General features: G+C 45.7%; 1 protein-coding gene and 2 pseudogenes across 2 annotated transcripts in view; all 3 read right to left on the bottom strand.

The window, feature by feature from the left end:
• Positions 1–22083, bottom strand: part of FAM76A (family with sequence similarity 76 member A) — a 40355-nt gene extending 18272 nt beyond the window's left edge. For both annotated transcript variants that reach the window (XM_010380368.2, XM_010380369.2), the window contains exons 1-5: positions 21883–22083; positions 20509–20573; positions 14797–14851; positions 13284–13436; positions 1522–1679 (exon numbers count right to left, since the gene is read on the bottom strand). In XM_010380368.2, coding sequence (XP_010378670.1) covers positions 1522–1679; positions 13284–13436; positions 14797–14851; positions 20509–20573; positions 21883–21963 — 512 coding nt within the window. In that variant the 5' untranslated portion in view covers positions 21964–22083. The remainder of the gene's footprint in view (positions 1–1521; positions 1680–13283; positions 13437–14796; positions 14852–20508; positions 20574–21882) is intronic.
• On the bottom strand, positions 5712–6382 carry LOC104675718 (annotated as a pseudogene).
• On the bottom strand, positions 7203–7902 carry LOC104675757 (annotated as a pseudogene).
• Positions 22084–25823: the final 3740 nt, after the last annotated feature.

Below are 25823 nucleotides of genomic sequence, written 5' to 3'. Positions count from 1 at the left end.
TATTCACCCAAATAAAAAACCCGGGAATTATCCTTTACTTACTCAGTTCTTGCCCATGTGTCTGTTCATCAGATTATCTAAGTTTCTCATAATTCTCCATCCAAAACATCTTCCTGAATCAGCCTTTTCAATCTTCCACTGCCACTGCCTCAGGTGAGGTTCTTGTTTTAACATCTCTTACCCAGACTCTTAGAAAAAAGGCTTTTATATTTTATATAATTTTATAATTTATATAATTTATATTTATATATAAATTAACCCCCAGTCCCTTTTTCCTCCAATGCATTCTCCACACTAGTCAGGGTTAATTTTTTAAATGAAGATTTGGTCTCTCCTCTGCATAGACCCTTCAATAGCTTCCCACTAACACCCTGACCTTAGGATTAAGTTTACATTCCTTACCAGGATGCAGGACCCCTTTTTCCTTCCATTCCCCAGCTCCCAGCCAAAAGCTCCAGTAATATAAAAGGACTTACAATTCTCCAGGGTTCCATGTGGTCTCATGCCCTCCATGCCTTTGCAAATGCTATTCTCTCAGCCTAGAATGCCTCTGCCCATTCCATCCCTGAGGATTCCAACTCATCCTAAGATCTAGCTCTAATGCCAGCTCTTCTCCAAGCCTGCTTGCCCGACTTCTCAAGGCAGTTAATTACTACCCTCATGTCTGCATTCTTGACATGTCTTCACTGTGGTACCCATTACATTATACTAAGATCATCTGTTTATAAGTCTGTCTTTCCTACCAGACTGCATACTCTTGGAGAGCAGCATGACTTGTACTTAGCTCTTCATTCCCACCAGCATCCCTGACCCATGAGAGTACTTAATGCTTGCTGATTAAACAAAGTCATAATGGTAATAACAAAACAAACAAACAAAAAAACCTGAAATGTATTGAATATTTCCTATATGCCAGTTATAAAAACAATCACTGTGCATGTACTAATTTATCTTCACGACAACCCCATGAGGTAATACTATGACTTCCCTCATTTTACAGATGAGAAAACTTGCCCAAGATCCCCACAGAGAACCTGGCACAGGAGGATTCCATCCAGAGCCAGAACTGTTAACAATACTAGATACTCTGAAAGTAAGTTTAAAACAACAATGAAAATACATCTTTTTGACTAGGTGCCACCAGGACAAACCTAGAACATCTATCAGCCTCCTGGCTAAATATGCATGGAAAAGCTGTATCTCTCAGAAAGTGAAATGTCCAATCTTCTGGAAAGAGAATCCACTCTAAGGGTGAGAACACTACAAACCAAAGTAGGGTAAGTTCCACAAACATTTCAGACACAATACAAAGTCAGGAAATCCTAACACTTTATGGAAATCTCTCTGGTTCTTGGAAGATACATGAATTATAAAATATGACAAATGAGTTTCCTCCTACAGACTAGTACCTACAGAGAATATAGAAAATGCATATGAGATGGTATGTACCATGATGGTTGTGTGAGCATTACATCTGACCTACCAGCACTTCTAGTCCTATCTCATGCATCTTGAGGTTACCTGTTATAATGGCCACCACCACTCAGGCGACTATACTGCTCCTTCTCCTGGTGGCCAGCACGAGAAGAGCTACTCAGGTGTTTCCTCTGCTCTTTGGTCTTCTGAAGGACCCGTTTGTATGAAAGTGTACATAGCCAGCACAGCAATTTCCCATCTACCTGAAAGATAAGGAGACAAAGATAAAGAAGCGGGAATCTAGTGCAGTGGCTGCAAACATGGTATTAGGAGCTAGAACCCTTGGGTTCAGTCCCAGTTCTGAAACTTATGAGCTGTGATTTTGGGCATGTCACAGGGGGCTGCTACAAGGATCTAGTGACATAATGTAGGTAAAGCACTTAACACGGTGCCAGGCACATAAAAGTTGCTTAATAAATTTCAGCTGCGGGGCTGGGCGCGGTGGCTCATGCCTGTAATCCCAGCACTTTGGGAGGCCAAGGTGGGTGGATCACGAGGTCAGGAGATTGAGACCATTCTGGCCAACATGGTGAAACCCCATCTCCACTAAAAATACAAAAATTAGCCAGGCATGGTGTCGTGCACTTGTAGTCCCAGCTACTCAGGAGGCTGAGGCAGAAGAATCACTTGAACCTAGGAGGTGGAGGTTGCAGTGAACTAGACCATGGCACTCTAGCCTGGCAACAGAGTGAGACTCCATCTCAAAATAAATAAATTAATTAATTTAATTAAATTAATTTCAGCTGCTAATTTTATATCTTTTTGTTTTGTTTCTCTTCAACTTAGCAAACACAGACAAGAGTAAAATTCTCACAAGACCATGGTTCTCATTAAGGAAAACTCAGCAGGGAGAAGAGAAGAAGGAAGATGAATTATAAAATTCATACTTACAGCTTTTTGGATTTTTTTTGAGTGATGGGATCTCACTCACCCAGGCTGGAATGCAGTGGTGTCACTGTAGTACACTACAGCCTTAAACTTCCAGGTTCAAGCAATCCTCCTGCCTCAGCCTCCTGAGCAGCCAGGACTACAGACACATGCCACCAAGCTCACCTAAACAGTTGTTGGGTTTTTTTTTCCTTTTTTTTTCCCCCAAACAGGGTCTTGCTCTGTTGCCCAGGCTGGAGTGTAGTGTTATGATCTCGGCTCACTGCAACCTCCACCTCCTGGGCTCAAGCAATCCTTCCACCTCAGCCTCCTGAGTAGCTGGAACTACAGGCATGCACCACCGTGCCTGGCTAATTTTTGTATTTTTTTTTTGTAGAGACAGGGTTTCACCATGTTGCCCAGGCTGGTCTCGAACTCCTGAGCTCAAGTGATCTGCCTGTCTTGGCCTCCCAAAGTGCTGGACTTATACGCCTGAGCCACCGCATCTGGCCATTTTTATTTAAATGACAAAATTTGTATATATTTATTGTGTAAAACATGTTGTTTTGAAATACGTACACTTTGGGAGGCTGAGGCAGGTGGACTGCATGAGCCCAAGAGTTCGAAACTAACCTGGGCAACATGGCAAAACCCATCTACAAAAAGAAACACAACAAAAATTAGCCAGTTGTGGTGGTGCATGCCTGCAGTCCCAGCTACTAGGGAGGCTGAGGTGGGAGAATCACTTAAGCCTGGAAGGTTGAGGCTACAGTGAGCTGTAAGCGTGCCACTGTACTACAGCCTTGGTGACAGAGTAAGACCCTTTCTCAAAAATGAATAAATATTTTTTAAAATATGTATACAGGCCGGGAGTGGTGGCTCAAGCCTGTAATCCCAGCACTTTGGGAGGCCGAGATGGGCGGATCATGAGGTCAGGAGATCGAGACCATCCTGGCTAACACGGTGAAACCCCATCTCTACTAAAAATACAAAAAATAGCCGGGCGAGGTGGCGGGCGCCTGTAGTCCCAGCTACTCCGGAGGCTGAGGCAGGAGAATGGCGTAAACCCGGGAGGCGGAGCTTGCAGTGAGCTGAGATCCGGCCACTGCACTCCAGCCCGGGCAACACAGCAAGACTCCGTCTCAAAAAAAATATATACATATGTATACATTGTGGAATGGCTAAATCAAGATAATTAACATGCATTACCTCACAAAATTTTTGTTTGTTTCTGAGACAGAGTCTCGCTGTGTTGCCCAGGCTGGAGTGCAGTGGTGCGGTCTCAGCTCACTGCAACCTCCATCTCCCGGGTTCAAGCAATTTTCCTGCCTCAGCCTCCCGAGTAGCTGGGATTACAAGCGTCTGCTGCCATGCCCAGATAATTTTTTTTTTGTATTTTTAGTAGAGATGGAGTTTCACCACGATGGCCAGGCTGGTCTTGAACTCCTGACCTCCGGATCTGCCCGCCTTGGCCTCCCAAAGCGCTGGGATTACAGGCATGAGCCACTGCATCTGGCCTAGTTTTTTTTTTTTTTTTTCCCTCTGTGGTGAGAACACTTAAAATCTACTCTTTTAACAACTTTCAAGAGTACATTTTATTAACTATAGTTACCATGTTGTACAATGGATCTCTTCAACTTATTCCTCCTATATAACTGAAATCCTTTGGCCAACATCTCCCAAACCCACCCTCCAATACCTCAGTTTTAATACTTTATAAAAGGTTCACAAAGTGGTATGCTGGATACCATCTCTCAGATGGAAAGAGGGTCCCCAGAGAAACAACAATGAGTAAGCAGCTTCCAGGGCCTGGTCCCTGGTGGTGGCCTGCCATGGCACTGTTTGAATTAGAAAAAGTTGACTCCTTTGAGCAGAAGTAACTCTGCACCACGGAGCAGGGCCCAAAGCTAGGAAGCATAATGTGGCTTCTACCACCCTCTGAAGCTGTGGTGTCTCTGTGCAGCATTCAGACTGAAAAACCACTGGAGGCACAGTAGGACAGATGACAGGGCAGTAGGGCTGGTTGGAATTTCTCAGGTTAGGCAAGGAATATGCTGATACATTATGGAATTTTACAGTTTTCATTTCTTATTTCTGAAATTAGATCTCGTGCCTCATCTTGAACATGGGTAGGCCACATCATCATTTACCTGAAGTGTTTTATCTCATCGGCAAAAGCCTCTTTGCTCCCCATCCCCCAACCCATCAGCAAGTCCATCAGTCTGAATCTACTCACTTCTAACTCCACTGCTTCCGTTGGCATTCTCATCTCTCACTGCTGTAAAAGCTGCCCAAATGATCACCCTACCTCCAATAAGCCATTTCCCCATAGCCGCCAAAGGGTTTCTTAAATGTAAATTATTACATCCTCTCTTTTTTTTTTTTGAGACGGAGTCTCACTTTGTCGCCGAGGCTGGAGTGCGGTGGCACTGTGTTGGCTCACTACAATCTTCGTCTCCTGGGTTCAAGCAATTCTCCTGCCTCAGCCTCCCCAGGAGCTGGGATTATAGGCGCCCACCATCACGCCTGGCTAATTTTTTTATATTTTTAGTAGAGATGGGGTTTCACCATGTCGGCCAGGCTGGTCTCAAACTGCGGACCTCAGGTGATCCGCCTACCTTGGCCTCTCAAAGTGCTGGGATTACAGGCGTAAGCCACTGTGCCCGGCCTGTTTTTCTTTTTCTCTCTACTGTAAATTGGAAAAAAAAAATTTTTTTATAGTGTAGCTAATATGCCCTCCTTAGGTATTAAGACACATTTCTGTTTGTAACCTTAATGCAGCCATATTTTTACTCTTTATAAACAATCAAGTGGGCACAGTGGCTCACACCTGTAATCCCAGCACTTTGGAAGGCTGAGGTAGGCAGACTGCTTGAGACCAGGAGTTTGAGGCCAGCCTGGGCAACATGGAACATGGTGAAACCTTGTCTCAACAAAAAGTACAAAGATTAGCTGGGCGTGGTGGCACATGCCTGTAGTTCTAGCTACTTGGAAGGATCGCCTGAGCCCGGGAGGCTGAGGCTGTAGTGAGTCTAGATTATACCACTTGAACTCCAGCCTGGGTGACAAAGTGAGACCCTGCCTCAAAAAAAAAAAAAAAAAAAAAAAAAAAAAAAAAAAATCAAATCTCCTAATAAAAACTGAGCATTTCACCACATGAATCGTTAAATTGCTTCACTACAAATGCAGTTAGACATGCCAATTTCTAACTTCTTAGAATATTCTGCACAATCAATGTTAATCATTAGAATGAATAATTGCTCAGAAAAGCAGTACTGCCTCAGCTGCAATATGATTTGGTAGTCAATATTCCTGTTTTCTGGTAAAAAGGAGATCTCATGAGCAGCAACATTGGGCACCTTATGGTCTCACTGATCAAGAGAACGTTTTTGAGTGGCTTCTGAACATGTATTTCTTAACAAGTTGATAACAGATCTGGGGTCCTCACTCCTCCTCATAGCAACACTTCCGGACATAATCATGTTAGCTCCTGCCTCTCTATACTTGTGGACAGTGTCAGGACCTACTCCACCATCGACCGCTTATCCAAAGATGGGAACTGGGTCCTCAACCAGTGAATATTTGGTACCATATCATTCATGAATTCCAAACCCAGGTTCCACTGTGATAACCAAGGCCGTATCTATTTGATTAGTCCATGGTGCCAAATACTCAACTGTAGCTCCTGATTTGATGGCAAGGCCAACCTTCATCCCATTCTCCCAAATGTCTTCAATCAAAGCCTCTGAGTTCTTAGTAGCCTCAAGGTGAAAGGTGTACAGACTGGCTTCTGCTATAGCGATTGGTTTTACCCACTGTTCCAGCTTGGACACCATCACATGCATGTCAAAGAAAGGGTCCTAGACTAGCTGCTCTTGAAAGCTTTCTACCACAGGATAACCAAAGGTGACGTTGGGAACAAAGTGCCCATCCATGACATCCAGGTGGCCCCAGAGTCTAGCATACAGAGGCACCTGACCCCTAAACTGGCCAGGTTGCTGTTGAGGATGGGCAAGCCAATCTTGCAGGGTAAAGCCATAGTGCTGACTCCCAAGAGTAAGTTACCCTATGAGTCCATCTTCTCTCCTTAAAACCCAATGATTTCTCATCATACCATAAAATTCAAACTCTGTACCATAGCCTATTTTTTTTTTTTTCTTTTTTTGAGACGGAGTCTCGCTCTGTCGCCCAGGCTGGAGTGCAGTGGCGCAATCTCGGCTCACTGCAAGCTCCACCTCCCGGGTTCACGCCATTTTCCTGCCTCAGGATCCCAAGTAGCTGGGACTACAGGCACCTGCCACTATGCCTGGCTAATTTTTTGCATTTTTAGTAGGGTTTCACCGTGTTAGCCAGGATGGTCTCTATCTCCTGACCTCGTGATCCGCCTGCCTCAGCCTCCCAAAGTGCTGGGATTACAGGCATGAGCCACCAAGCCTGGTGCATAGCCCTTTTTTTTTTTTACATTATCATTTATTTATTTATTGCTAACATAAATTCAAAGCAACTATGTATTTTTGTTTTCTGACAGGGTCTCACAATCTCGCCCAGGCTGGAGTGCAGTGGTGCAATCTTGGCTCACTACAGCCTCGACTTCCCAGGCTTAGGTGAGCCTCCTACCTCAGCCTCCCAGGTACAGGTGTGCACCACCACACCCCGCTAATTTTTTGTATTTTTGTGTAGAGACGGGCTTTTGCCATGTTGTCCAGGCTGGTCTCCAACTCCTGGGCTTAAGTGATCCACCTGCCTCGGCCTCCCAAAGTGCTAGGATTATAGTCATGAACCACCACACCCTGCCATATGCAGTTTTTTTTACACTAGAACAAATCAGAAAATCAAGACATAATTGCCATCATCAAATCTTAATCCTTAGAGAAAAACATTTCCACGAGGCTGGCCTGAAGACACTAAGATTCTACCAGTTGTTTTTTTTTTTTTTTTTTGAGACGGAGTCTCACTCTGTCACCCAAGCTGGAGTGCACTGGCCAGATCTCAGCTCACTGCAAGCTCCGTCTCCCGGGTTCACGCCATTCTCCTGCCTCAGCCTCCCAAGTAGCTGGGACTACAGGCGCCTGCCACCTCGCCCGGCTAGTTTTTTGTATTTTTTAGTAGAGACGGGGTTTCACCATGTTAGCCAGGATGGTCTCAATCTCCTGACCTTGTGATCCGCCCGCCTCGGCCTCCCAAAGTGCTGGGATTACAGGCTTGAGCCACCGCGCCCGGCCGATTCTACCAGTTTTTGAGGTGTTCCATATTTAAGTAGTGTAGGCACTGTGGTTGCTTCCAAGTTTTTTCTGAAGTCATTATTTGGATCTTTCCAATAAGGTTTTTCTTCTACTTGGCAGCAGAAGAACACACACCCTTCACTAACATGCTTCAGCCCCTTTCGTACGACTGGTTCAGCATGCATACAATAGGGGCACCAGCTTTTCCTCCAGCATCCTTAGAACCACTAAAGTAGGCGAAAACGCCCTTGTGGCGTTCCACAGCCCAGGTGAACTCCTCAAAGCCTCACACACTCACCTTCTTGTAGTGTAGTGGGCTATCTGCAGTGTGCCTCATGGCCTATGTTGACTTAAATATAGCCCCTAACCTGCCTCTATAACCTTGTTTCCTTCCTCTTCCCCATGTTCACTCCACCTTCTTTCTGTTCTAATCATGTGCCAAGCTCATTCTTGCCTTATGGATTCTCCACAGCTGGTCCTTCCTCCTGGAATTTTTGTCCTCCACAGCTTCCTACGGCTACCACCTTTTCATCATCCTAGTTTCCACTCAAATGTTATTTCCTCAGAGGTTCTCCTGATTGCCCAATATAGGCTGACTTCCCAGTCACTCCCTATCATGTACTTTATTTCTTTATAGCACTAATATCTAAAATTTATGTTATTTTTCTTCTCACCCATTTTTCTTTTGCACACATAAATGTAAGCTCTGTGACAGTAAGGTCTTGTCTGTTCAGTTCATTAGTGTATTTCTAATACCTGGAACAGAGTCTGGTACACGATAGGCATTTAATTTTTTGTTAAGAAACATAACAATGAACTTTGAAACCAAACTTCAATCTGGTTCATTTCACAGTTACGGGATATGGCCTGAAAGTCTATTTATTATTATTATTATTATTTTATTTTTTTGAGACAGAGTCTTGCTCTGCCACCCAGGCTGGAGTGCAGGGGCGTGATCTCAGCTTACTACAGGATTCAAGCAATTCTCCTGCCTCAGTCTCCTGAGTAGCTGGGATTACAGGCATGTGCCACCATGCCTGGCTTATTTTTGTATTTTTAGTAGAGACGGGATTTCGCCATGTTGGCCAGCGTGATCTCGAACTCCTGACCTCGTGATCTGCCCTCCTCAGCCTTCTAAAGTGCTAGGATTACAGGCGTGAGCCACTGCACCTGGCCTGTTATTACTTTTTTGAGACGGAGTCTCGCTCTGTCGCCCAGGCTGGAGTGCAATGGCTGGATCTCAGCTCACTGCAAGCTCCACCTCCCGGGTTTATGCCATTCTCCTGCCTCAGCCTCCCGAGTAGCTGGGACTACAGGCGCCACCACCTCGCCTGGCTAGTTTTTTGTATTTTTTTAGTAGAGACGGGGTTTCACCATGTTAGCCAGGATGGTCTTGATCTCCTGACCTCGTGATCCGCCCGTCTCGGCCTCCCACAGTGCTGGGATTACAGGCTTGAGCCACCGCGCCCGGCCTGTTATTACTTTTTAAAGACAAAGTCTCACTATGTTACCCAGGCTGGACTCGAACTCCTGGGCTCAAGTGATCCTCCCACCTCAGCCTCTAGGGTAGCTGGAACTACCACAGCATGCCATCCGGCCTGGCTTGAAGGCCTATTTTTATTTATTTTACAGATAGGGTCTCATTCTCTCACCCACACTGCAGCGCAGTGGTATAATTACACCTTACTGGAGACTTGTACTCCTAGGCTCAAATGATCTTCCCACCTCAGCCTCCCAAATAGCTGGAACCACACATGCACCACCACGTGTGACTAGGTTTTTTTTTTTTTTTTTTTTTTTTTTGAGATGGGGTCTCACTCTGTCAACCAGCCTGGAGTGCAAGGTCACGATCTCAGCTCACTACAACCTCTGCCTCCCAGGTTCAAGCAATTCTCCCACCTCAGCCTCCTGAGTAGCTGGGATTACAGGCACATGCCACCATGCCCGGCTAATTTTTGTATTTTTAGTAGAAACAGGGTTTCACCATGTTGGCCAGGCTGGTCTCAATCTCCTGACCTCAACTGCCCGCCTCAGCCTTCCAAAGTGCTGGGATTACAGCTGTGAACCAACATGCCTGGCCGAGTTTTTTATATTTTTAATAGTGACAGAGTTTTTGTCATGTTGCCCAGGCTGGTCTTCAACTCCTGGCCTCAAGGGATCCGCCCACCTCAGCCTCCCAAAGTACTGGGATTACAGGCATGAGCTACTGCACCTGGCCTTGAAGGCATAATTTTAAAACACTCTGTAAGACCTTCCCCAGGTAAGAGCTTTCATTAAAGAGTTTCAAAATAATACAACTCCACTGAAAGAGAGCAAACAATGAACATCAAAATTGCACACAGATTCACAAGACATTTTTTTCAGATCTCTCAAAAATAAACTTTAGAAGTAAAAGAGCAGGCCGGGCACGGTGGCTAACACTTGTAATCCCAGCACTCTGGGAGGCCAAGGCAGGTAGCTCACCTGAGGTCAGGAGTTTGAGACCAGCCTGACTAACATGGAGAAACCTCGCCTCTACTAAAAATACAAAATTGGCCAGGCACGATGGCACATGCCTGTAATCCAGCTACTTGGGAGGCTGAGGCAGGAGAATTGTTTGAACCCAGGAGTCAGAGGTTGTGATGAGCCACAATCGTGCCATTGCACTCTAGCCCAGGCAACAAGAGCAAAACTCCGTCTCAAACAACAAAAGAAATAAAAGAGCACTGGCCGGGCGTGGTGGCTCATGTCTGTAATCCCAGCATTTTGGGAGGCTGATCACTTGAGGTCAGTAGTTTGTGGTCAGGAGTTCAAGACCAGCCTGGTCAACACGGTGAAACCCCATCTCTACTAAAAATACAAAAATTAGCCAGGCATGTTGGTGCGCACCTGTAATCCCAGCTGCTCTGGAGGCTGAGGTAGGAGAATCACTTGAACCTGGGAGGCAGAGGTTGCAGTGAGCTGAGGTCATGCGTCTGCACTCCAGCCTGGGTGACAGAGTGAGATTCCATCTCAAAAAAATAAAATAAAATAGCATCCTCTGAGAATTAAGCCATCAAAAACAAATCATCATAGATAACACTGAGTATTTATCATGTACCAGATTCCATTCTAAGAGTTTTACTAATATCTTGACCTTTGTAACAACACTGAGATCTGATCATCCCCATTTACAGATGTGGAGACTGAGGCATTGACAGATTAACACGCCTAAAGTCACACAGTTAATAAGTGACAGAACCAAGATTTCAATCCACACATTCTGAGTTCAGATACCCCACTTTTTTTTTTTTTTTGAGACGGAGTCTTACTCTGTTGCCTAGGCTGGAGTGCAGTGGTGTGATCTTGGCTCACTGCAACCTCTGCCTCCCGGATTCAAGCAATTCTCCTGCCTCAGCCTCCCTAGTAGCTGGGATTACAGGTGCGAGCCACCACAACTTGTTAATTTTAATATTGTTGGTAGAGACGGGGTTTCATCATGTTGGCCAGGCTGGTCTCAAACTCCTGACCTTGTGATCCACCCGCCTTGGCCTTCCAAAGTGCTGGGATTACAGGTGTGAGCCACCGGTCTTGGCCCAAATTCCCTACTCTTAATCCCTAAATTTAGCTTTCTCCTAAAGTTTATGAATATGTAGATGTCTAAAAATATCTATAAACACTTAAGACAGGATTGTAATTTATAAAGCAGAAAGGTAATAAATTCTAGTATAACCAGATTAATAAAAATGAACTATTCCAATCAGTAACAATACAGGAGCCATGTACTGCATTATATTATGTGCCAGGTTCAATATTGTTTTATATACCTATCTGAATTACATTTCCTCATGTCTTTGTGAAGTAACTATTGTTATTTCCACGGAGAAAGATGAAGAAAGTGATGCATAATGAGGGTAAGTAGGCAGGGTCATTCAGCTAGCCCCAGGAGTTGGATGGGACCCAGGTTTGGGGGACTGCTGCTTGTGCTACCTCCTGATAAACTAATTCAGATTTTTCAGTATCTTGATACAGGGAAGAGGTGTCCTGGTTGGCAGGCAGGAGTATCCTAATCAATGGAAAGTTATATCCTTCCATTGTAAGTTAATGAATTTGATAAGCAAGAATCAATCCTTGAGCCCAGGCACCTCTTAAAAGCACCTCTGGCCACTGAAAAAGAGTTTCTCAACTGCAATCTTTTATTCAACAAATACTTATTGAGCAGCTACTATGTGCCAGGCCACTGGAAATAAAGCAGGGAATGAGATGGACAAAGAGCTCACATTCTAGTGGGGGTGGACAAACATGTAACCAAATAAGCAAGACTAGTTTTCAATATGTGAGATGCTATGAAGATAATAAAATGGTATGGTAAATAATGACTGAGGGACTCAGTAAAAGGTCACTGTGAGCAGGTGGTATCTGAGCTGAGAGCTGACATAAGGAGCCGGTTATGAGACTCTAGAGAAGGGTACATTAGGCACAAGGATAGACAGTGCAAAGGTCGGAGTGAGATCTGCATGTCAGACAGACTACAGGGTGGCCAGTATGGCTGGAGCAAGGTGAGAGGCAGAAAGTATGATGCAAGATGAGGCTGAGAGCTGGGTATGGGCTTTGCAGGCCATAGAAGGGATCTGAGTTTTATTATAAGCACAACTGGAAACCGCTGGAGGATTTTAAGCAAGAGAGTAATATGACCAAGCTCTAAATCATTTTGATTCTATCAAGGTACACCCTTCCACATAGAGCTTCCCTCTAATGTAACCTTGTAATCTTGAATTTCAACAGATAGAAACATTTAAAGAGCCAGATAGTAAAACTGGTAATGCCACTCCATCTTGCTTAAGTTACAATCTCTCCTTTACAGAATTCTATAGAATTCTGCCAATCACCATTTCACTTATGTGATCACTGTAATTCATATTCTTGTGAAATGTTAGAATATAATGGTCTACTTTTTTTTTTTTTTTTTTTTTTTTGAGACGCAGTCTCGCTCTGTCGCCCAGGCTGGAGTGCAGTGGCGCGATCTCGGCTCACTGCAAGCTCCGCCTCCTGGGTTCACGCCATTCTCCTGCCTCAGCCTCCGAGTAGCTGGGACTATAGGCGGCCGTCACCTCGCCCGGCTAGTTTTTTGTATTTTTTAGTAGAGACAGGGTTTCACCGCGTTAGCCAGGATGGTCTTGATCTCCTGACCTCGTGATCCGCCCGCCTCGGCCTCCCAAAGTGCTGGGATTACAGGCTTGAGCCACCACGCCCAGCCAATGGTCCACATTTTATGAACAAAATATGAATATCTTCTTTAAGGTCAATAATAGAACCAGGAAAGAAACTGAGAAATCTTTCTTTGTTAAATGTGTTTTTTTGTTGTTGTTTTTTCTTTGTTGTTGTTGTTTTTGAGATGGAGTCTTGCTCTGTCACCCAGGCTGGAGTGCAGTGGCACGATCTCGGCTCACTGCAACCTCTGCCTCCCGGGTTCAAGTGATTCTTCTGCCCCAGCCTCCAGAGTAGCTGGGACTACAGGCATATGCCACCACGCCTGGCTAATTTTTTGTATTTTTAGTAGAGACGTGGTTTCACCATGTTAGCCAGGATAGTCTCGATCTCCTGACCTCATAATCCAGTCGCCTCCTCGGCCTCTCAAAGTGCTGCGATTACAGGCATGAGTCACCGCGCCTGGCCTATTAAATGTGTTTTTAACATAGTTAGCTCACCTTAATTTATCTGAAAGGAAGAAAAGAAATCAAGAAAAACACAGAAATTTACCTTCTTTCTATCATCTTTCCTGTCAAATGCACACTGCTGCTTGCACTGTTCACAAGAATAAGGTGGTCCATACTTCTTTTCTGAATTTGTGCAGCGCTGGCATTTATTCCCAATAAATGCCGCAATTATGTTGCAATACTGACAAGGTTTGGGCTTAAAGGGGGAAAAAAGAGTCAAGTGTTACTTTCATAAAATACCACTGCATTTAAAAAAGCAATAATTCCTACTTTGTAGTTCATTAATCATGTACAAATGTATTGCCAACTTCATAAATATGCTTTTATATTGACCAAATAAAGCCCAATTCTTTTTTGTTGTTGCTGTTTTTGTTTTTTGAGATGGAGTCTCGCTCTCTTGCCCAGGCTGGAGTGCAGTGGTGCAATCTCAGCTCAATGCAACCTCCGCCTCCTGGGTTAAAGTAATTCTCCCTGCCTCAGCCTCCGTCTGGAGCAGCTGGGATTATAGGCACCTGCCACTATGCCTGGCTAATTTCTGTATTATTTCCTAGAGACGGGGTTTCACCATGTTGCCCAGTCTGGTCTAGAACTCCTGACCTCAGGTGATCCGCCTGTGTCAGCCTCCCAATGTGCTGGGATTATAGGCATGAGCCACCACGCCTGGCCATGAAGCCCAATTCTTAACACTATGTGAAGTGTTTTTCTGCACAGGACTATTGATTTTTAAATAAACAAACAAACAAATAACAAAAACCCATTAGTACGTATGCAGAGACTTCTATAAGACATTCAACAGAACCAGCTCTTTGGAGAAACTAGCAAGGGCTTCCAAATTTCTGAAAAGGCCTCTTTGCTATTATCAGCATATAAACATGTTGGGAGAATGCCTACAAGCACATAACATCCTGAACTATAACACTAAGAGAAAAAGAGAATCATTCATCAAAATAACTAGTCAACTGTTACCAAACAAAGAGGTCAAAGTTTTAAAAATTCATCTTGCTGGGTGCAGTTTGCCTCCCAGCACTTTGGGAGGCTGAGGTGGGCAGATCACTTGAGGTCAGGAGTTAAGAGACCAGCCTGATCAACATGGTGAAACCCCATCCCTACTAAAATACAAAAATTAGCCGGGTGTGGTGGCGCATGCCTGTAGTCCCAGCTACTCGGGAGGCTGAGGCAGGAGAATCACTTGAAGCCAGGAGGTGGAGGTTGCAGTGAACTAGAAGGCCATTGCACTCCAGCCTGGGTGACAGAGCAAGACTCGGTCAAAAAAAAAAAAAAAAAAAAAAATTTTTCATCTTTCCCTTTCTCTTTCCATATTGGTCAATGAAGCCTCTCAAGGAAAATTATAATCATAATCCTGGCAGTGTGACTATAAGCATGGAATTCCTTAACAATAAGCATCAGCTAAATGTGAAAGCTGAAATCAGTACCAGATATATTACACATAACTATTTCTTCTAATAAAAATATTGTAAAGACATTAGTAGGCCACAGAAGGCAAGGTTCCACAAGACCCTAGTACTCACTGTTAGGTTTGAAAATATCTTACTTACCGTTCCATACAACTGCACGTTCTGAGCACATTTCTTGCATATTGTATTGGTTTTACTGTTAAGGAAAAAACAGATAGAGGCTTTTCTTAGAATATCTGAAAACTGATACCTCCTTAAGTCCAAGGAATTTGCTCATTGCTAAAGGCCAAGGTGAAATATGGTCTGGATACTTGGTTAACAGAAGTTTGAGTTAATAACTCTTTTATTTAATATCTTTGAGACAGAGTCTCATTCTGTTCCCCAGGCTGGAGTGCAGTGGTACAATCTGCTCACTATAACCTCTGCCTCACAGGTTCAAGCGATTCTCATGCCTCAGCCTCCCAAGTAGCTGGAATTATAGGCGCGTGCCGCCACACCCAACAAATTTTTGTATTTTTAGTAGAGACAGGGTTTCACCATGTTGGCCACCCTGGTCTCAAACTCCTGACCTCAAGTGATCCATCTGCCTCAGCCTCCCAAAATGATGGGATTACAGGTGTGAGACACCACACCTAGCCTCTAATAACTCTTTTAATTATTATGTGGCTGGGTATGGTGGCTCACGCCTGTAATTCCAGCACTTTGGGAAGCTGAGGGGGGTTAGATCACCTGAGGTGAGGAGTTCGAGACCAGCCTGGCCAACATGGTGAAACCATATCTCTACTAAAAATACAAAAATTAGCCAGGCGTGGTGGTGCACGCCTGTAATCTCAGCTACTTGGGAGGCTGAGACAGGAGAATCGCTTGAACCCAGGAGGCAGAGTTTGCAGTGAGCTGAGACCATACCACTGCACTCCAGCCTGGGCAACGAAAGCAAAACTCCATCTCAAAAAAACAAAAAGATTATTATGTGGTTATGGATTTTTTAATCTCAAATTAAGTGAGGCTTTGGCTAAAATGGAGAGTGAGTTATTTCTAATTATGACATCCCCAAGTATCACTAAGTAAAATTATCAGATACAGAGAACACCCTCAAAATATTATACTAAAATGGACTTGGGCCGGGCGCGGTGGCTCAAGCCTGTAATCCCAGCACTTTGGGAGGCCGAGATGGGCGGATCACGAGGTCAGGAGATCGAGACCATCCTGGCTAACGCTGTGAAACCCCGTCTCTACTAAAAAATACAAAAAACTAGCCGGGCGAGGTGGCGGGCGCCTGTAGTCCCAGCTACTCGGGAGGCTGAGGCAGGAGAATGGCGTGAACCCGGGAGGCGGAGCTTGCAGTGAGCTGAGATCCGGCCACGGCACTCCAGCCCGGGCGACAGAGAGAGACTCCGTCTCAAAAAAAAAAAAAAAAAAACAATAAAATGGACTAGCAGGAAAAAAAAATTCTCCTTAATTCAGATGAATAGTTGGGAAATTTGAAGTGACAAATAAAGTATGTGTGTTTGGAATATAAACTCAGAGATTCTATCTTTGCTAACCTTACTCTGTGTTCTCCTTCATAAGTAAAGGCATATGAAAACACCAGCGGTGGGGAAAAAGACACTATGATCAAATATTTTGTCAATATTTAGGCTGGGCACAGTAGCTCATGTCTGTAATCCCAGCACTTTGGGAGGCTATTTTTAGTCTTTACTAAAAATTCAAAAAAATTAGCCAAGTGTGGTGGCGTGTGCCTGTAATCTCAGCTACTCAGGGGACTGAGGCAGAAGAATCGCTCAAACCTGGGAGATGGAAGGTGCAGTGAGCCGAGATTGAGCCACCACACTCTAGCCTGGGCGACAGAGCAAAACTGTGTCTAGAAAAAAAAAAATTCTGATTTCTCTAAGAGTTAAGCACTGACAAAAATAAAAACATCCTTTGCCTTGTGAAGATCCAGAGGTCATATTACCTAAATGTATGAATTAATAAAGCTGCCCTGGGGGAAAAATCATCTTCAAATAAAAGTCTAACTCTTCATATGAGGAGGTAAAAATGAATGTCTTATGTATAAGAACAATTTAAACAGTACTCTGGGGCTAAAAACTAATAAATCACATAAAAATCTAAGACTAGGCACAGTGGCTCATGCCTGTAATCCCAGCACTTTAGGTGGCTCAGCCTGGGAGTCCAGGGTTTCAGTGGGCTACAATTTCACCACTGCACTCCAGCCTGAGTGACAGAGTAAGACCCTGTCTTGGGGAAAAAAAAAAGTCTAGTCTATTCTCTGCTTTGTGATCATTTTCCCATACAATTCCTATGAAAGTGGCTATAAAGTTAAACTAGACAAAAGAAAAACCTTAGAGTAGAAAATATTTAAATTAAAAATTATTTTCCAGGGCAATTTTCTGTTACTTTTAAAAGACAGTAAAAGAAGTGAAGGACATTCAAAGAAATCTCTAGAAAGAGGATTAGCATCAGTGATTCTGTGATGTTGAATAACATTTCGATTTACGCCTAGATTTACTACTGAAGGAATGGGATAGATGCCAATATATACATATGCTCCTAACATGTTAAAAAACATGCAAAGAAAAACTAACTCTAGGCTGGGCGTGGTGACTCACGCCTGTAATCCCAGCACTTTGGGAGGTTGAGGCAGGCAGATCACCTGAGGTCGGGAGTTTGAGACCAGCCTGCTCAACAAGGAGAAACCCCATCTCTACTAAAAATACATAATTAGTTGGGTGTGGTGACACATGCCTGTAATCCCAGCTACTTGGGAGGCTGAGGCAGGATAATCGCTTGCACCTGGGAGGCGGAGGTTGCAGTGAGCCGAGATCGCGCCATTGCACTCCAGCCTGGGCAACAAGAGCGAAACTCTGTCTCAATAACAACAACTAAAAAAAAGAAAAAAAAGAAAAAAAAAGAAAAACTAACTCTATGATCCATCTTGAATTAATTTGTATGTATAGTTTAAATAAAGGGTCAAAGTTCCTATCTCACCCCACACAAGAATTAACTCAAGATGGACCGCAGACCTAAATTTAAGAACTAAAATATAAAGCTTCTAGAGTATATTCTGTATGATTCCACTAACATGAAGTCCTAGAATAGGCAAAACTAATTTATGGTGGGAATGAAAAGTGGAGCAGTGGTTGCCTGGAGGAAGCAAGGGTGTGGGGATTGTCTAGGATGGGGCATGAGAGGACTCTATGGAGTGATAGTAACATTCTGTATTTTGATAGGGTTTGGGGCTATACAGATGTCTACGTTTGTGAAACTTGATATATTTAAGATTTAAGTATGTTAGTATAAGCCAATTTTGCCAAAAAAAAAAAAAAAACTGCAAACAAATATTTAACTCTAAATAATGCTGTGCATGCTGAAGTGTTTAAGGATCATGTATACTGATGTCTGCAACTTTAAATACATCGGAAACAAAATGAATTGATACAGTGATGGACAGAGAGATGCACCAGATGGATAGGTGAATATACAGTAAAGTGTATATTATAGAATTTAAGTAGAGGGTATATGGGTGTTCACTAATTCTTTTAACCTTTTTTTTGTTTGAAAACATCCATGATAGGCTGCGTGTGACAGCTCACGCCTGTAATCCCAGCACTTTGGGAGGCTGAGGCAGGCAGACTGGTTGAGCTCAAGAGTTCTAGACCAGCCTGGGCAACATGGCAAGACCCCTGTCTCTACTAAAGATACAAAAAAATAGTCAAGTGTGGTGGTATGCAGCCCTGATCCCAGCTATATGGCAGGCTGAGGTGCGAGAATCATTTGAGCCTGGAGAGGGCAGGTTGCAGTGAGCTGAGATCATCTCACTGCACTCCAACCTAGGTGACAGAGAGAGACTCTGTCTCAAAAAAGAAAAAAAAAATCCATGATAAAATCTTGGAGAAGATATTCTAAGAATTGAAATGACTAATTAAAAATAGGCTTCTAGGCGCAGTGGCTCAAGCCTGTAATCCCAGCACTTTGGGAGGCCGAGACGGGCGGATCACGAGGTCAGGAGATCAAGACCATCCTGGCTAACACGGTGAAACCCCGTCTCTACTAAAAAATACAAAAATCTAGCCGGGCGAGGTGGCGGATGCCTGTAGTCCCTGCTACTGGGAAGGCTGAGGCAGAAGAATGGCGTAAACCCGGGAGGCAGAGCTTGCAGTGAGCTGAGATCCGGCCACTGCACTCCAGCCTGGGCGACAGAGCAAGATTCCATCTCAAAAAAAAAAAAAAAAAAAAAAAAAAAAAAAAAATAGGCTTCTAGGTCTAATGGATGAATTAACAAATAGACCCCACCCTCCTCAAGGCAGGATCACCTACACTTACAAAAGTTCCACAAAAGTCAAATTTGCTATACCAAAAAATAACTTTTTGTTATGGAAATGCCCCCTAAAGATGTCTGACCATTCATACCTGCATTTCACACTTTTTTTTTGAGACAGCGTCTTGCTCTGTCACCCAGGCTGGAGTGCAGTGGCGCAATCTCAGCTCACTGCAACCTCCACCTCCTGGATTCAAGCAATTCTCCTGCCTCAGCCTCCTGAGTAGCTGGGACTACAGGTGCATGCCACCACACCCAGCTTATTTTTTTGTATTTTTAGTAGAGACTGGGTTTCATCATGTTAGCCAGGATGGTCTCAATCTCCTGACCTCCTGATCCGCCCGCCTCAGCCTCCCAAAGTGTTGGGATTACAGGCGTGAGCCACCGCACCTGGCCCATTTCACACTTTTAAAAATGAGATTTGTCCAGGCATGGTGGTTCATGCCTGTAATTCCAACATCTTGAGAGGCTAAGGAGGAAGGAATCACTTGGGCCCAGGAGTAAGAGACCTACCTGGGTAACATGGCAAAATCCTATCTCTACAAAAATTAAAAAATTAGCTGGGCACGGTGGCACACACCTGTGGTCCCAGTTACTCTGTAGGCTGAGGTGGGAGGATCACTTGGGCCCGGGAGGTCCAGGTTGCAGTGAGCCATGATGGCTCCACTGCACTCGAATCTGGCTGGCAGAGAGAGACTCTGTTTCAAACAAAAAAAGAGATTTGCCCAAGGAAATGTGTAATGGCAAGTGAGTTTCAAATGTGACTAGAGTTAACAAACTATTATCAGGATTGTCACATTTCCAAAAGTATCTTCTTTGGGCTTGTACACTCTTCAATCTCTGTATACGTACATATTGAAACATGAGGCTCATGTTTTACTGTTGTGGGATTGGTTTCTTCTTGTCAGAAAGATTATAACCACAATATAAAATGATCAAGGGTCTTAAAAAGAACTTTAAAAATTTAAGTAGGCCGGGCGTGGTGACTCACGCCTGTAATCCCAGCACTTTGGGAGGCTGAGGCAGGTGGATCATGAGGTCAGGAGTTCAAGACCAACCTGGCCAAGACAATGAAACCCCGTCTCTACTAAAAATACAAAAAAAACTAGGCGGGCGTGGGAGCAGGCACCTGTAATCTCAGCTACTTGGGAGGCTGGGGCATGAGAATCGCTTGAACCTGGGAGGCAGGGGTTGCAGTGAGCCGAGATCACGCCACTGCATTCCAGCCTGGGCAACAGAGCGAGATTCTGTCTCAAAAAAAAAAAAAAAAAAACTTAAGTAATCAATGGATAATAACTAGGAAGCAATACATGTATTATATACCCTTCATTGTATATCTCACCCCACACACAAACTAACTCAAGATGGTTCACAGACCTAAATATTTAGCAATTATAGTCTGTATATAATGTGATTATTACAGATTTGTATGTTACAATTCAACTGATTACAGATCTGTACATGAAATGCAATCAATTACAGATTTTAAGAGGAAAAAAGCCTATTAATATCTTTCATGGTCAACAAAACTCTACCTCTCTTGCTGGTACTCAGTCCTGCAGTAGGTGCACTTCACAACAGGGTGTGCAATCCGACATTCCTGAAATGAAATGAGGATATAATTTTAAAAGGCAGTCACAAATGGAAACAGCCTTCAGTAGGAAACCGACCTGGGTACTATTTCTAGCATAGCTACTATGCTTGAGTGAGTCACTTAAACTTTCTGGGCCTTATTTTTCTCCTCTGTAATACTGGCATCACCTCCCTACTTTGATGCGGGAGTTAAGTAAGAACTTATATGGATTATATGGAACTAGCCATAAATTGTAAAACAAACATATATATGAGTAAGCCCCCAGACTGGGAATCAGAAGCCCTGAATTCCAGGCCTGGTTCTTCTGCCACTGTGTGATTTTGAGGTTTACTTGTGAAATGAAGGTGCTGGATTAAAATTATTATTATTTATAACTTCCTTAAAATCATATATACATATTTTGAGGCCAAAAAGGGCACTCAAGCACTTGCATTCCCTCAGACCTGGTATATAAAGACTGGCAAATGGAAAGTCATGACCATCTGAGGCAAAAGTGACAATTATGAGTTATCCAAATCAGAGACACAAACTCTGGATTATTGGGAATACGCCAACATTGTTTTTCAGCCAGTTTAGTGACTTTTTAACTGTTGCCTCACAGCACCTCTAGTCACTTAAAAAGTCAAAGTGGGATGAAGTAACTTAAAAGAAAAAGAAGTTGGACCTTCAGGAGTAAAAACTGAGCAGCAGCTAGTTAGGGAAGACCGAAGACCACCAATTGGATGCTGAGAAGTGATCCCTCGGATCTGAGAGCCAGAATGTGGGGTTTTAAAAAAAATAAAGCCTTGCTGCCTCCGACTCTGAGACTGGCCGAAAAGTGCGGGGCTTAAAGAAAAAAATCAAGCCTTGCTACCTCCGATTCTGTAACTGGTCGAGAACTGCCCGTGAGGAGCCCGAGTTCGACACACTCCTCTCAGGCAGCACCCAACTTTGGAGTTCAGTCCCAGGAGGGGCAGGAGGTCCCCTCGTCTGTGACCAGGGAGACCGCGGCGGCGGGGGAGGCAGCGCAAAGGCATCCCGAGGGCGGCCAGTCAGGGCAAGCAGAGGACCCGCTGTCCCTCCCCCGACCTCACGGGGTCCGAGAACAATCCCCGCGGTTGCTAAGCACCCGGACACGCCGGCCGCGGGAGGGTGGACCCGGCCCAGGCTCCCGCACGTGCCCCTCCGGCCCCCAGCGGGGTGGGTGCGGGTCCTCAGCCTGGCGGGCCTGCCACACCCTGCTCCGGGGACCCCGCCGGGCGTCCCCACAGAATCAGGAGCTCCGGGCCGCGCCTCCTGCGTCCCCAGTTCCCGGCCGCCGCCCCAGCCCGCGCACCTTGCACAGCTGCTGCCCCTGAGACAGCGCCTCGAAGGGGAAGCGCTGGTGGCACTTGGTGCAGGCGTAGAGCGCCGCCATGTCCGGCCCGGGCCGCGTTTACGGACCCGCCGGCCCGGCCCGCCGATTTATCTGACAGTCTGAGGCACAACCCGGCGGCGGCGGCAGGCTGCTGGCTGCGGCAGGCGGGCGGGAGCAGGCGGGTCGGGGCGGACCCGAGCGGGCTGGGGCGGGCTCGGCGACTCTAGACGCCCGCTCACTGGTGGGCTTTGACGTCGATCAAGTGGGAAGGGGCGGAACACGGAGGTTTCGCCCACTCTGATTCGGTCTGGCCTGGAGTACGCCACTGTGACGCTAGAGGCCGCGATTATGTAAAGCGCAGTCACGCGGGGGCGCTGCCTGGAGGGGACAGGCTCCCTGCCTGGCAGACCTCGGAAGAGCTCAGGCTCCGCCCTACTTGCTCGGCGTTCCCGCCCTCGCTCCGCCTTTCCACGGCCTCAGGCGCATCTGCGCTTCTCGCGATACCTTCAGGAATTTGTGATGTTTTGGTTTCCATGGAGCTGCCTTCTGGGAGCACGAGGGGTACAATTGGAACGAAGGCGGCGCACAGTTAACTGGAACTCTGCAGCCGTCCAAGCCCAAAGAAGGTGGGGAGCTTGGGAAAGAAGTTCCCCATAATCGGAGCTGGAGGAGCCCGCCCAGCCTCGCTCAAAGGAGGAGAGGAAACTCTGAGGGACAATTTAGAAGTGTGCCCTCAATTTAAGACCCCTAAATAGGGAACTGTGGGGCCGTGGGCCTTAGGAGAGAAAAGGAGAGCCCCAGAGAGAGCACCCCTATGCTGCGGAAGAGGGACTAAAGAGATGGCAATCCTTCTAGGAGGGATTGGACAGATATTCAGGCGTCAGGTGGCGTGCAGGCCCTGATCAGAGTGGGCCGCAATTGGCCCAGGCCTGCTTCCTACTTTGTTTTCTCCGGTTTCACCCCGAGCTTCTCTCGCAAGCAACCACCTGGTGATTCCTGGCAAGGCCTGGCTTCCAGAAGGCAAGCCACGCCCTCCGGGCTCCTCTGCCTCTTTCGCTCCAGCTTGGCAAGTATAGGAGCTGCCCAAGGAATGACAGACTTCTTGTTCTTGAGGCATTGGCAAAGCTTCCTGCACGGCTGACCTATCCAAGTCCTGCCTTGTAGCTGCTCTTGGGCTTAGGTTACTATTGGCTCTGCCAACCACCTGTACAGTACTAATTGCAGTTTTACCTCAACGTGTGCTTTTTACAATTAAAAGCTGACTTATGGCTATTTTCCTGCCTCAGCAAAATTTACTGTCTCTGAACCCACATCTGGCTGCTTCCTTGTAGGTTCCCCCAAAGATGTGCATTCATCATTAGGATCAGAAAGCAAAGGTTCAAAATCACTGTTCCATAACTAACTACATGACCTTAGATCTATCACTGAACTTCTCATGGCCTCATTTTTCTCAATTGTACAATTAGGTCATTGTGAGAATCAAAACCAGTACACGAGTCGGGGCAGGATGGCTCACAACTGTAATCCCAGCACTTTGGGAGGCCGACGCCGGAGGATCACTTGAGCCTTGGAATTTAAGACCAGCCTGGGTTGGCCGGACGCGGTGGCTCACCCCTGTAATCCCAGCACTTTGGGAGGCCGAGGCGGGTGGATCACCCGAGGATCACCTGAGGTCAGGAGTTCCAGACCAGCCTGACCAACAAGGTCAAGCTATCTCGACTAAAATACAAAAATTAGCCGGGCGTGGTGGCAGGTGCCTGTAGTCCCAGCTACTTGGGAGGCTGAAACAGGAGAGTTGCTTGAACCTGGGAGGCAGAGGTTGCAGTGAGCCAAGATCATGTCACTGAACTCCAGCCTGGGCAATGGGGCAAGACTCCGTCTCAAAAAATAAAAATAAAAAAGACCAGCCTGTGCAACGCAGTGGGACCCCATTTCTACAAAAACAAACAAACAAAAACTTTTTCTGAAATTAGCTGGGTGTGATGGCACGTGCCTGTGGTTCCAGCTACTCAGCGGCTGAGGCAAGAGGATCCCTTGAGCCTGGGCAGTCAAGGCTGCCCTGAGCCGTGATTGTGCCAGTGCACTCCAGCCTGGGTGAGAGAGTGAAACCCTGTCTCAAAATATATATGCAAATACAAATAAAAACATTACATGGAGAAATATGTGGGGAAATTGTTTAATGGGTAAGGGGCTTTTGGAGTGATGAAAATGTTTTGGAACTAGATAGAGGTAATGGTTGTTCAACATGGCGAATATGAATATACTTTTTTTCTTTTACTTTTTTTTTTTTTGAGATGGAGTCTGGCTCTGTCGCCCAGGCTGGAATGCAGTGGCGCAATCTTGGCTCACTGCAACCTCCACCTCCCAGGGGTTCAGGCAATTCTCCTGCCTCAGCCTCCTGAGTAACTGGGATTACAGGCACATGCCACCATGCCTGGATAATTTTTGTATTTCCAGAAGAGACGGATTTCACCATGTTGACCAGGCTGGTCTTGAACTCCTGACCTCAGGAGTTCCTGGATCAGGTGATCCACCTGCCTCAGCCTCCCAAAGTGCTGGGACTATAGGCATGAGTCACTGTGCCCAGCTTTTTTTTTTTTTTTTTTTCTGTGACAGAGTCTTACTCTGTCACCCAGGCTGGAGTGCAGTAGTGCGATCTCGGCTCACTGCAACCTCCACCTCCTGGGTTCAAGCGATTCTCCTGCCTCAACCTCCTGAGTAGCTGGAATTACAGGTTGCACCACCATGGCCGGCTAATTTTTGTATTCGTAGTAGAGACAGTTTTTGCCATGTTGGCCAGGCTGGTCTCGAACGCCTGACCTCAAGTAGTCTGCCCGCCTTGGCCTCCCAAAATCTGGGATTACAGGCATGAGCCACCACGCCCAGCCTTAACATGGTGAATATACTAACTACCACTGAATTGTTCACTTTAAAATGCTCAATTTTATGTTACGTGAATTTCATTTCAAATTATTATTATCATTACTTTGTACTCTCGCCCAGGATGGAGTACAAAGGCTCAATCTCAACTCACTGCAGCCTCAACATCCCAGGGCTCAGGTGATTCTCCAGCCTCAGCTTTCCAAGCAGCTGGGACTACAGGCGCACACCAGCAAGTTCTTCATGGCAAGCTAATTTTTTTTTTTTTTTTTTGAGATGGAGTCTCACTCCGTTGCCCAGACTGTAGTGCAGTGGCACGATCTCGGCTCACTGCAATCTCTGCCTCCCAGGTTCAAGTGATTCTCCTGCCTCAGCCTCCTGAGTAGCTGGAATTACAGGCATGCACCACCACGCCCAGCTAATTTTTGTATTTTCAGTAGAGATGGGGCTTCACCACATTGACCAGTCTGGTCTTGAACTCCTGACCTCATGATCTGCCTGCCTCGGCCTCCCAAAGTGCTGGGATTAGAGGCGTGAGCCGCCGCGCCCGGCCAATTTTTATATTTTTTATGGAGGCGGGGTTTCACTGTGTTGTTCAGGCTGCTCTCCAACTCCTGGGCTCAAGTGATCCTTCCACCTTCAGCCTCCCAAAGTGCTAGGATTACAGCTGTGATCCACCGCGTCTGGCCTCAAATTACTTTTTTTAAAAACAGAATGGCCGGGCGCGGTGGCTCACGCCTGTAATCCCAGCACTTTAGGAGGCAGAGGCAGGTGGATTATGAGGTCAGGAGATCGAGACCATCCTGGCTAACATAGTGAAACCCCGTCTCTACTAAAGAATACAAAAAATTAGCTGGGCGTAGTGGCGAGCACCTATAGTCCCAGCCACTCGGGAGGCTGAGGCAGGAGAATGGCGTGAACCCAGGAGGTGGAGGTTGCAGTGAGCTGAGATTGCGCCACTGCACTCCAGCCTGGGGGACAGAGCAAGACTCCATTTCAAAAAAAAAAAAAAAAAACAGAATGTAAGCCACTGGGCGTGG

The sequence above is a fragment of the Rhinopithecus roxellana genome, chromosome 12, assembly GCF_007565055.1.
Source record: "Rhinopithecus roxellana isolate Shanxi Qingling chromosome 12, ASM756505v1, whole genome shotgun sequence".
Lineage (NCBI taxonomy): Eukaryota > Metazoa > Chordata > Mammalia > Primates > Cercopithecidae > Rhinopithecus > Rhinopithecus roxellana.
The sequence above is the reverse complement of the archived record's forward strand: the minus strand, read 5'-3'. Positions and strand labels throughout refer to the sequence as shown.